Genomic DNA, 13,080 nt, shown 5'->3' with positions numbered 1-13,080 from the left:
GCACTGATGACAGATGGCACGTGACACTGATAACAGATGGCATGTGACACTGATAGGTGGCACTGATGACAGATGGCACTGATGACACGTGACACTAAGAGGTGGCACTGGGGGCAGGTGGCACTGGAGGCAGGTGGCACTGATAGGTGGCACTGGGGACAGATGGCACTGACAGGTGGCACTGGGGACAGATGGCACTGAAAGGTGGCACTGGGGACAGATGGCGCTGACAGGTGGCACTGGGGACAGATGGCACTGACAGGTGGCACTGGGGACAGATGGCACTGACAGGTGGCACTGGGGACAGATGGCACTGTGTTGTGTTAGTGTAACTGATTTTTTTCACTCCCGCTGCAGCACGGAAGCTCTCCCTCCTCACACGCGGTCTCTGTGTGAGGAGGGGGAGCCAGCAATGAGAGATGATCTCATATGTTTACATGTGAGGTAATCTTTTATTGGACACTCGGATCGAGTGCTAAATGGCCGCTGTGATTGGCCATTTAGCACGATCTGTGATTGGCCGTGTCCCTTGGCTTTCCCCCACCCCGCGCTCGCGGCGGCGTGCAGGGGGAATGTAAACAGGAGGACATCCAGGGACGCCCTCCCGGCAATTGAGAGCCATGCTGTAGCTGTCTTTCGGCTATAGCGCAGGCGCAAGGTGGTTAAAGGGGTTGTAAACCCTTGTGTTTTTTCACCTTAAGGCATCCTATGCCTTAAGGTGAAAAAACTTCTGACACTGGCTGGCCCCCTAACCCCCTCCCCATTTTACTCACCTGAGCCGTTCATTCCCTTGGCGGAGACGTGCTCTCCCTCTCTGCCCGGGGTTCTCGGTTCTTGATTGGATAGATTAATAGCAGCGCAGCCATTGACTCCCGCTGCTGTCAATCAAATCCAATAACGCAAGGACTGGGGGGCGGGGCCGAGTCTGGCATTCTGTGTCTATGCATGCAAATGCTGGACTCGGGAGCGCGCCCACAAGGTAGAGAAGCGCTCTCCCTGGGGGTTTACCGATGCGAGGAGGAGCCGCTAGCGCCACCAGGGGACCCCAGAAGTCGAGGATCGGGGCCACACTCTGCAAAACGAACTGCACAGTGGAGGTAAGCATGATATAAGAAAAAACAAAGGTTTACAATCACTTTAATGTACTAGCTTAGCCCTTGCAGAATTTGTGTGGACTCTTTTTAGAAAAATGTGTTTTAATTTGCCTTATAGTGTATATAAATATATATATAAAAAAACAATATTCAGTACATCTGATATACATGTACATTACATTTCCCATATTTTATCCCTTTAAACACACTGAAAGTACAGGAAACACATTTTGTTAAGTTGTATTGGCTTCTGTGTCATGAATGTGACATTTCAATAAAGTTGGTTTAACCAAAAAAATGAACAGTGCATAGCATGCGATCAGTGGATCGGCACTGCAGTGATCCCACTGCACCACATCACGCATTGTAACACAGCAACAGGTGCAAATTAGCCCTTAAGCTCTAAACATACAGGACCTACAAAATAATAGAGCACCGAGAAGACCTAATCAGATTACTTCTGCTCCTTCTTATCCTAAGCAGTAGGCTGGTAGCAGACAGGTGACCCTACTGTAATTTGTATTTTGTATTTGTTAACGATAGGAGAGAAAGTGTCAAGTAAAATATTTCAATAGTGTTTATAATTTAGTTCAGTTTTAAATACCAAATCTTTACCATTAGAAGCAGCAGAGCACCACGACATATGTGACAACATCTAGACACCCCTGTTCTTAAAGCCTAGCAGGGACCTATCAGGAGTCTGCCAGCACAAGAAGCAAATCCTGCCCGCTCATGCCTCTGATTACTGGATTTGCTAGTATCTTGACGGGTGTCATCTAAGGATTGCTTCTATGAACAGGAAGAGTTGCCTGGTGATAGCATTTATCGCCATTACTATGGGGAAAGGTCCAAAGCAACACAGCACTGCAGAACAAATAAAAAATGGTCTCAGGCAAAAAAAACTGTTGCAGAAAGCATACTGTCAGTATTATATCATTCACAGCTAACTAACTAACTGTCTCCCACTGTCTGAAGGATAAGATTGTCTCAGTCTAGGTAGGCTCTAAGGCTCCATTCACACTTGTACTAGCAATTTACTGGCGCTTTTAAAAAGTTTTTTTCTAAGCTCTTTTGCAGCTTTTTACAAGCGTTTTAGAAGTGTATTACAAGCGCTTTACAGCTTCAGGCGTTTTTGTTTAGCCAATAGAAAGCACTAGGGGGATGAGAGGGAGAGGATATTAGGGGTGGAGAGCTGCTGTTTGAGCAGAAAACGTGTGTTTGTAAAAAAACACTCAAGTCAGGCTTTTTTTTTTCTTAAGTCTATGGGGCCAAAAACGCTTGTAATCTGCCAAAAAGAAGCTCATATACTTTTTTGAGCGACAAGCATTTTGCTTCAGGTGACAGAACGCTCAGATGTGAACAGGGGCCATTGAAATGAATGGGATTTGGCTTGTTGAGCGTTTACAGCTACAAGCTTCAAGCAGAAAATAGCTCAGGTCTGAATGGGGCATAATTCACATATACGGTATAATGCAAGGTCAAATACTGATACTGGACTGTGTGTACCAAATATAATATTTTTTATTTCCCTCTAGCCATATTTTGTGACTACTATAACCCCAAAGATGAATGCGAGTGGCATTATCACCCTTGTGGAAACAACACCATGAAGACGTGTCGTTCAATTAACAATGTATATACAAATGTCACCATTACATACCTGGAAGGTGAGTCTCCCACAACTATTATATTCTATTCCTTATTTCATGATGCACCAGTCGCTGGTTATATAACCACTATATATTCATAAAACATAACATCTAAACATATTAACAATATAAATATTGTAGCTTTAAGATGTCATTAACCCCTTGGAGACTTTTTCTGACACTTGTTGCTTACAAGTTAAAGTCAGTATTTTTTGCTAGAAAATTACTTAAAACCCCCAAACATTATATATATATATATATATATATATATATATATATATATATATATATATATATATATATATATATATATATATATATATATATATTTATTTATTTATTTATTTATTTATTATTTTATTTATTTTTTTAGCAGAGACCCTAGAGAATAAATGGTGGTCATTGCATTTTTTTTTCACACTGTATTTGCGCAGCGGTCTTTTAAACGCAATTTTTTACATAATGTGAAAGATGATGTTACGCCAAGTAAATAGATACCTAACATGTCAAGCTTTAAAATTGCACACAATCGTGGAATGGCGACAAACTGCGCTACTTAAAATCTCCATAGGAAACACCTTAAAAAATGTTAACGATTACCAGTTTAGAGTTACAGAGGAGGTCTACAGCTAGAATTATTGCTCTCGCTCTATAGATCGCAGAGATACCTCATTGTTTATGTGTGGTTTGAATACTGTTTACATTTGCAGGCGAGACTTACATATGCGTTCGCTTCTGCGTGCGAGCACGGAGGGATGGGACTCTTTTTTTTTTCCTATTTATTTTCTTTATATATTTTTTTTTACACTGTCCTTTTAAAAAAAAAATGTTTTCACTTTTATTGCTGTCACAACAAGGAATGCAAACATCCCTTGTGACAGTAATAGGCAGTGACAGGTACTCTTTATAGAGGGGTCTGGGGTTTATAAGACCTAAAGCCCTCCTCTGCTCTTGAAAGTATTCAAAATTGGCGTTTTTGAATACCTTCTATTCTTTTAAACCTTTAAAACTCCAGGAAACTGGAAGTGATATTGTGACGTCACGTCCGGGTTACTCGATCCGAGACCCAATAAAAGCCGATTCCAGCTTTGTTCAGGTCTACTGCCAGCTGATGGATGTGCCGGCTGGTCGCTCCGGGAGACCCAGGCGGGAAGGGGGGGGGGAAATGTCCCCCCCTGCTGCTTGTACTAACAGTCAAGTGGTACCGGGGCACTGGGGTGATGCCTGCAGATGCAGAACAACCCCTTGAAGCAGAAGGACGCATATTTGCATCACATCGGCAAGAAGGGGTTAAAGTATATCAAAATTCCAAATCCATTATTTTTGGAAAGAGTAGGGAATAGTTAAAAGAACTATCATGTTTATTTGTGCCACCTGTCCCACTGAGGAGATTTCTCTTCACTTCCTGTCCTGCTGTCACAATAGGAAATTAGATGGATTTTCTTTAGAGTGAGGCAAATACCCTATTAGACTGTTGTCACTGGAGCAAGTCTCCCCATCAGAAAATGTTTCCTGTATTACTGTGCTAGTAACAACTAACAAAATTTTAGATTTTCACTCTTGGAGACAAGAGACACTCTATCAAAAGATAAAACAAAAGTTGGCTTTAGATGTTTAGTGTTATGTAACAGCATTTAAAGCTATTACTGTCTGAACCAGTCTTTCTCAACCTGGGTTCAATGGAACTCTTGGGTTCTTGCAAAAACTACTAGGAGTTTAAGCAATAAGCAGTGATGAGTTGACTTACCACCTGATGGGGCTGCATAGTTACGGGTCCAATGACACTGGGCAGAGCCAGTTGTTTAGGACCATTGGAACCCCTGCTGTTTTCTATCAGACAAGTACCAACTGAAGAAAAATCATCTTTTTAGCTGTCTTCAAGGATGGCATTTTTCCAATGACCACAAATGTAAGGGGCATTCTTCCTCCTACTGATCACCAATGCAAAGGAACCCTAAAAAGAACCCACCTTGGGTGTCAAATACTCTAGGGGAATTATAGAGTGTATTTTTTTATCTATTATATCCACAAAATCTAACCAATGATGTTCTGTAGATGTATTCATTTTTAGCAGGGTTTCTTGAGGTATGAAAATTGTTTAATGGGTTCCTCAGGGGTAAAAAGGTTGAGAAAGAAAGGTCTAGATAGAAGACAGCGGGGGAGATTTACTAAAACTGGTTCACAAAGAATCTGGTGCAGCTGTGCACGGTAGTCAGGGATGTGCGGTGAGGTCAGTGGCTGGTAAGGCACTGGCTAGTATCAGAGCCAGACACATAGGTTACATACGCCGCGATCGTTAGAGCGACAGCAATAATTCTAGCACTAGACCTCCTCCGCAGCTCTAAACATGTAACCTGTAATAGTTTTTACAGAGTCACCTATAGAGATTTTTAAGTCCTGAAGTTTGGCGCCATTCCACAGGTGTGTGCAACTTTAAAGCGTGACATGCTAGGTATCTATTTACTCGGCGTAATTTCTAATAACTTTAGTGTTTTTATTTATTCAGTCATGAAACGGTTTCTTTCCAAAAAAAAAAAAAAAAAACGTGTTTGAAAAATTGCTGCGCAAATACCATGTGACATAAAAAAGTTGCAATGACCACCATTTTATTCCCTAGGGTGTCTGATAAAAAATGTATATATAATTTTTGGGGGTTCTGAGTGATTTTCTAGCAAAAAAAGGTTGATTTTGTAGCAGAGAAGTGTCAGAATTGGCCTTATTATATATTATTATATATTGTTTTTAAGGTAATTTACTATATTTTCAAAAACTGTACTCAAGCAGGTGGCTTAACCGACAAATTACTGAAGTCTGAAGCTGTGTGAAGTTGGCACCCCATGTTTGTAAAACCTGAATAAAAATATACCATTCGTTTGTGCCGCGTTTGTGCTGATTTGTGCCGCAAAAATTAGCGTTTGTGCCGGTTCGGTTTCTGAGATATTAAACATTCAATTTAATGCAAGCCCGGCCCACTTTGCACCCCATGTCCCTGAATTTTAAAAACAAACGCGCCATTCGTTTGTGCCGCGTTTGTGCTGGTTTGTGCTGCAAAAATAAACGTTTGTGCTGCTTTGGTTGCGGAGATATTGTGTGTTATAGTTGCTGTAACCCCGCCCATTTTGCACCCCATGTTCCTGAATTTTAAAAACAACAAACGCGCCATTCGTTTGTGCCGCGTTTGTGCTGGTTTGTGCCGCAAAAATAAACGTTTGTGCCGCTTTGGTTGCGGAGATATTGTGCGTTATAGTTGCTGTAACCCCGCCCATTTTGCACCCCATGTTCCTGAATTTTAAAAACAAACGCGCCATTCGTTTGTGCCGTGTTTGTGCTGGTTTGTGCCGCAAAAATAAACGTTTGTGCTGCTTTGGTTGCGGTGATATTGTGCGTTATAGTTGCTGTAACCCCGCCCATTTTGCACCCCATGTTCCTGAATTTTAAAAACAAACGTGCCATTCGTTTGTGCCGCGTTTGTGCTGGTTTGTGCCGCAAAAATAAAAGTTTGTGCGGCTTTGGTTGCGGAGATATTGTGCGTTATAGTTGCTGTAACCCTGCCCATTTTGCACCCCATGTTCCTGAATTTTAAAAACAAACGCGCCATTCGTTTGTGCCGCGTTTGTGCTGGTTTGTGCCGCAAAAATAAAAGTTTGTGCGGCTTTGGTTGCGGAGATATTGTGCGTTATAGTTGCTGTAACCCCGCCCATTTTGCACCCCATGTTCCTGAATTTTAAAAACAAACGTGCCATTCGTTTGTGCCGCGTTTGTGCTGGTTTGTGCCGCAAAAATAAAACTTTGTGCCACTTTGGTTGCGGAGATATTGTGCGTTATAGTTGCTGCAACCCCACCCACTTTGCACCCCATGTCCCTGAATTTTAAAAACAAACGTGCCATTCGTTTGTGCCGCGTTTGTGCTGGTTTGTGCCGCAAAAATAAACGTTTGTGCCGCTTTGGTTGCGGAGATATTGTGCGTTATATTTGCTGCAACCCCGCCCACATTGCACCCCATGTTCCTGAATTTTAAAAACAAACGCGCCATTTGTTTGTGCCGCGTTTGTGCTGGTTTGTGCCGCAAAAATAAACGTTTGTGCAGCTTTGGTTGCTGAGATATTGTGCGTTATATGTTGTCAAACCACATTGACTTTACACCTTGTTATTAAAGCTTACATACAGAACCTAAACTCAGCTTGGGTTTCCTTAATGTAAAGCTCCTCCCACTGTACTGGCACTGCACTTCATATTGTACCCTGAAAAAGGCACCTCTGCCGGGTTAGCCCCCCCATATCAAAATTTTTGAAAAAATCTTATGCAGTTTGTTAGATCTTTGTTAGATCAGGTTAGATCAACCGTTGTTTGCGTTAGATCTCACACAGAAGAAGCGATATTAACAGTTATTTGCTGGGGGGGCTAACCCGTCATCAGCCCCCCCTTATCAAAAAATTGACCAAACAGTTAGCTATTTTGGAAGCAATTTGTTGGATCCGGTATGATCAAGTGTTTTTAACGTTAGATCTCACATAATTAGAGACTGATTAAGTGATTAATGTGGGGGGGGGCTGGCCCCCCCTTATCAAATTTTCGGCCCAAAAATCATTCAGGCTAATAGATATTCGTTAGATCCGGTAAGATCAAGTGGTTTAACGTTAGATCTCACATAATTTCAGAGATATTCCACATCAAAATAGAGATATTAGGTGGTACATATGGACAGGCTGGCCCCCCCTTATATTCAGCGCAATGAAAATCACACCCAACTTTTGCTGTGGCGCAAAAACTTTTCCTCAGCTGCGGGGGCCCAACTTATGATCCTGCACACAAGCCCACTGCTTTCAGAAAATGCCCCTGACCTGAGCTCATCATTGCACATCCATTCCAGATGCTCGTATGTGACATCACATACATCCCATACATCACATACATCACATACAAACACGTGGGCTGGTTGCGAGAGGTGAATCAGCAGGATGAGTGTGCCAGGACAAGTAGATGTGTCTCATCTCTGCTTCCTTTTACCACTCTGCATATCACACATATCATAGATGAGAAGAGGGTACATTGGTGGGAAAAATGAGCAGGAGGGGTTTAGATGTGGGACAGAAGAACAGGAGGGTACAGCCGTGGGGCAGATGTGCAGGGGGGGGGTTCAGTTTTGGTGCAGATGAGAAGGAGGTTCAGTGGTGGGACAGAAAAGCAGGGGGGGTAGAACAGTGGGGCAAATGTGAAAGGAGGTGTATTGGTGGGACAGATGAGCAGGAGGTTACAGTGGTGGGGCAGGAGAACAGGGGGAACATAGGTGGGGCAGAAGAGCAGGGGGTACAGAGGTGAAACAGATGTGCAGGAGGTACATTAGTAAGGCAGATGAAAAAGCGGGTTACAGTGGTAGGGCAGATGAGAATGTGATTCAGTAGTAGACAGAAGAGCATGGGAATATGGCGGTGGAGCAAATGTGCAGAGAGGTACAGTGGTGGGGCAGATGAGAAAAATGGTACATTGATGGGGTAGATGAGCAGGGGGGTTACAGTGGTGGGGCAGAAGAGCAAAGGGGTACAGTGGTGGTGCAGATGTGCAGAAGGTGCAGTGGTGGGAGCGATGCGAAGGGGGTTCAGCAGTGGGACAGAAAAGCAGGGGGGGTACAGTGATGGGGCAGATGAGCGGGGAGGGGTTTAGTGTTGGGCCAAATGAGAAGGGGGTTACAGTGGGGGGAAAATGAGCAGGAGGGGTTCAGTGTTGGGGCAGATGAGAAGGGGGTTTAGCGGTGGGACAGAAGAGCAGGGGGGTACAGCGGTGGGGCAGATGTGAAAGGAGGTGCATTGGTGGACAGATGAGCAGGGGGTTACAGGGGTTGGGCAGAAGAGCAGGGAGAACAGAGGTGGGGCAGATGTACAGGGGGGTACAGTGGCGGGGCAGAGGAGAAAGGAGGTACATTAGTGGTACAGATGAGCAGGGGGTTACAGCGGTGGGGCAGAAGAGCAGGGGGGAACAGAGGTGAGACAGATGTGCAGGAGGTACAGTGATGGGGCAGAAGAGAAAGGGGGTTACAGTGGTGGGGCAGATGAGAAAGGGGGTTACAGAGGTGGGGCAGATGAGAAAGGGGGTTACAGTGGTGGGGCAGATGAGAAAGGGGGTTACAGAGGTGGGGAAGATGAGCAGGGGGAACAGAGGTGGGACAGATGTGCGGGAGGTACAGTGGTGGGGCAGATGAGAAAGGGGTTTACAGTGGTGGGGCAGATGAGAAAGGGGGTTAGAGAGGTGGGACAGATGAGAAAGGGGGTTACAGTGGTGGGGCAGATGAGCAGATAAGTTCAGTGTTAGGACAGATGAGAAGATGGTTCAGCAGTGAGACAGAAGAGCATGGGGGTACGGTGGTGGGGCAGATTTGCAGGGGGTTACAGTGGTGGGGCAGTTGAGCAGGGGGGTACAGTGGTGGGGCAGATTTGCAGGTGATACAGTGATCTGAGGTGTGAAGGTGTATGAATTGGGGTTGATCTGAGGCGTGAGAGTGCAGGATGTTAATTTCTCACTACTAAAGTAGTTTACAGCATTTACTTTATAAAAAATCCTTTTCGTGATTGAGATTGTGAAGTTGACTTTTTTGTTATAAAATCGGCATGCTCAATTTCTTTGAAAACATTTTTCGGCACACTGCTCAAAAGGCTGCTTACCTCCTGGCCTATCAGTTTTTATTAAAGATGGAAAATGGGCTGTGGAGCAAGACCCGCTGTCTCCCAAAACTATTTTCTCATTTTCATTAATCAAAGAAGGTAAGGAAAAAAGGATGGAAAAGGTAAGAGGAGAGAAGGGGGGGGGGGAGGTAAGGCTGGGGGGGTGAAATGGCGTTGGTTCAGGATAACTATGGTGAACGGGCTCCGGAACTTATCTGTGACATTAAGTCCCAAGAAGGGCAGTACCCTCTGCGGAAACGACAAACTGGTTCCATAGTCCCCAAGTGTTAGAGTATTTTTCCTGTTGGTGTTGTGCAGTGAGTACTAGATCTTCCATCTCATTTGGAATGGAGTTTTTATAGAGTTTGGCTCAGATGGAGGAGACATATAGCAGGAAAAAGCTGGATCACCAGGAACCTTGTATTCCGTAAATTTTTGCGTGGTTTATCTGTCTCCCAGAAGTGGATCAATTTAGGGCACGACCAAAATATGTGAAGTCGTGTTCCTCCATCCCCCTGGCATCTCCAACATTGGTCAGTAGTTGCAGGGTGAGGTACCACCTTGTTAACAGTTTATAGTTGGTCTCTTTAATTTTCTGAGGACATGTTGTATCTGAGCAGATGTAAATGTACGCCCCAGCTTACTTTCCCATTTGTTCAAGAACGGTAAGTGTGGTTGTTCAGCCGGACAGTTCAAGAGGGCGTATGTTTTGGATAGAGCCTGTGGAAGGGAACCCTCTTTGGAACAGTATGCTTCAAAGGACGTCAGGGGACGATTAAATCCCTGTGGATTAGGCAAAGTATTGAGAAAGTGTTGTAATTGTAGCGCTGTCCACAAGGAAAGTTTGAAGGGCTCATTAGCACTACTGTGGAAGGCCATTGGCCTCCCGTTAGGAAGTGGGATGCCTGGACCCTACCTGTTTGGCTTAGGGTCCGAAACATTTGCGGTTCCAGACCAGGGAGGAACCACGGTTTTTCTATGATAGGGAGCAATGGGGAATCAGGGAAGAAAGCCGGTTCTGTGTGCTGACCTGGGAGCATATGCGGAGTGTCGTACCCATTATGGGTTGTGACTTCAGCACAGGCGGTAGTTGGTCATAGCACCACAGAGCCCCTGGCAGCAGAATGTCAGTCTGGGCCTGTTCCAGTTGTGCCCACAATTTAGAGCAGCGATGCCAAAATTTATTAATTTTAAGCTACTGACACAGGGGCCTAACTTCTCATATAAAATAACGAATTGTTATGTATTTATCATAGATTAAATAAAACATCTCACTGATCAAACAGCAACAAGCTTTTATCCCTACTTACATTGCGATTATTACTGATTTCTGCCATGTGCATGCTAGGTTTAATGCAATAATAACTTCATCTAACAATTAACTACTAACTTGGATGTTGTTATTGGCAAAGAATATGAAATCTCTGAAATGATGTGAGATCTTACGTTAAAACCTCTTGATCTTACCGGATCTAACGAATATCTATTAGCCTGAATGATTTTTGGCCAGAAAATTTGATAAGGGGGGCCAGCCCGTCCATATGTACCACCTAATATCTCTATTTTGATGTGGAATATCTCTGAAATGATGTGAGATCTAACGTTAAAACCACTTGATCTTACCGGATCTAACGAATATCTATTAGCCTGAATGATTTTTGGGCCGAAAATTTGATAAGGGGGGGCTAACCTGTCCATATGTACCACCTAATATCTCTATTTTGATGTGGAATATCTCTGAAATGATGTGAGATCTAACGTTAAAACCACTTGATCTTACCGGATCTAACGAATATCTATTAGCCTGAATGATTTTTGGGCCGAAAATTTGATAAGGGGGGGCCAGCCCCCCCCACATTAATCACTTAATCAGTCTCTAATTATGTGAGATCTAACGTTAAAAACACTTGATCATACCGGATCTAACAAATTGCTTCCAAAATAGCTAACTGGTCAATTTTTTGATAAGGGGGGGCTGATGACGAGTTAGCCCCCCCAGCAAATAACTGTTAATATCGCTTCTTCTGTGTGAGATCTAACGCAAACAACGGTTGATCTAACCTGATCTAACAAAGATCTAACAAACTGCATAAGATTTTTTCAAAAATTTTGATATGGGGGGGCTAACCCGGCAGAGGTGCCTTTTTCAGGGTACAATATGAAGTGCAGTGCCAGTACAGTGGGAGGAGCTTTACATTAAGGAAACCCAAGCTGAGTTTAGGTTCTGTATGTAAGCTTTAATAACAAGGTGTAAAGTCAATGTGGTTTGACAACATATAACGCACAATATCTCCGCAACCAAAGCGGCACAAACGTTTATTTTTGCGGCACAAACCAGCACAAACGCGGCACAAACGAATGGCACGTTTGTTTTTAAAATTCAGGAACATGGGGTGCAAAATGGGCGGGGTTACAGCAACTATAACGCACAATATTTCCGCAACCAAAGCGGCACAAACTTTTATTTTTGCGGCACAAACCAGCACAAACGCGGCACAAACTAATGGCACGTTTGTTTTTAAAATTCAGGAACATGGGGTGCAAAATGGGCGGGGTTACAGCAACTATAACGCACAATATCTCCGCAACCAAAGTGGCACAAACGTTTATTTTTGCGGCACAAACCAGCAAAAATGTGGCACAAACGAATGGCGCGTTTGTTTTTAAAATTCAGGAACATGGGGTGCAAAATGGGCGGGGTTACAGCAACTATAACGCACAATATCTCCGCAACCAAAGCGGCACAAACGTTTATTTTTGCGGCACAAACCAGCACAAATGCGGCACAAACGAATGGCGCGTTTGTTTTTAAAATTCAGGAACATGGGGTGCAAAATGGGCGGGGTTACAGCAACTATAACGCACAATATCTCAGCAACCAAAGCGGCACAAACGTTTATTTTTGCGGCACAAACCAGCACAAATGCGGCACAAACGAATGGCGCATTTGTTTTTAAAATTCAGGAACATGGGGTGCAATGTGGGCGGGGTTGCAGCAACTATAACGCACTATATCTCCGCAACCAAAGCGGCACAAACATTTATTTTTGCAGCACAAACCAGCACAAACGCGGCACAAATGAATGGCGCATTTGTTTTTAAAATTCAGGAACATGGGGTGCAAAATGGGTGGGGTTACAGCAACTATAACGCACAATATCTCCTCAACCAAAGCGGCACAAACGTTTAGTTTTGCGGCACAAACCAGCACAAACGCGGCACAAACGAATGGCACGTTTGTTTTTAAAATTCAGGAACATGGGGTGCAAAATGGGCGGGGTTACAGCAACTATAACGCACAATATCTCCGCAACCAAAGCGGCACAAACTTTTATTTTTGCGGCACAAACCAGCACAAACGCGGCACAAACGAATGGCACGTTTGTTTTTAAAATTCAGGAACATGGGGTGCAAAATGGGCGGGGTTACAGCAACTTTAACGCACAATATCTCCGCAACCAAAGCGGCACAAACATTTATTTTTGCAGCACAAACCAGCACAAACGCGGCACAAATGAATGGCGCATTTGTTTTTAAAATTCAGGAACATGGGGTGCAAAATGGGCGGGGTTACAGCAACTATAACGCACAATATCTCCTCAACCAAAGCGGCACAAACGTTTAGTTTTGCGGCACAAACCAGCACAAACGCGGCACAAACGAATGGCACGTTTGTTTTTA

General features: G+C 43.9%; 1 protein-coding gene across 1 annotated transcript in view; it reads left to right on the top strand.

Annotated features, from left to right (window-relative positions):
* The window catches only part of LOC141112210 (mucin-2-like), a 245,720-nt gene that overhangs the window by 78,275 nt on the left and 154,365 nt on the right, over positions 1–13,080 (top strand). The window contains exon 25 of the mRNA XM_073604810.1: positions 2,630–2,761. Coding sequence (XP_073460911.1) covers positions 2,630–2,761 — 132 coding nt within the window. The remainder of the gene's footprint in view (positions 1–2,629; positions 2,762–13,080) is intronic.

The sequence above is a fragment of the Aquarana catesbeiana genome, linkage group LG11 (assembly GCF_042186555.1).
Source record: "Aquarana catesbeiana isolate 2022-GZ linkage group LG11, ASM4218655v1, whole genome shotgun sequence".
Lineage (NCBI taxonomy): Eukaryota > Metazoa > Chordata > Amphibia > Anura > Ranidae > Aquarana > Aquarana catesbeiana.
The sequence above is the reverse complement of the archived record's forward strand: the minus strand, read 5'-3'. Positions and strand labels throughout refer to the sequence as shown.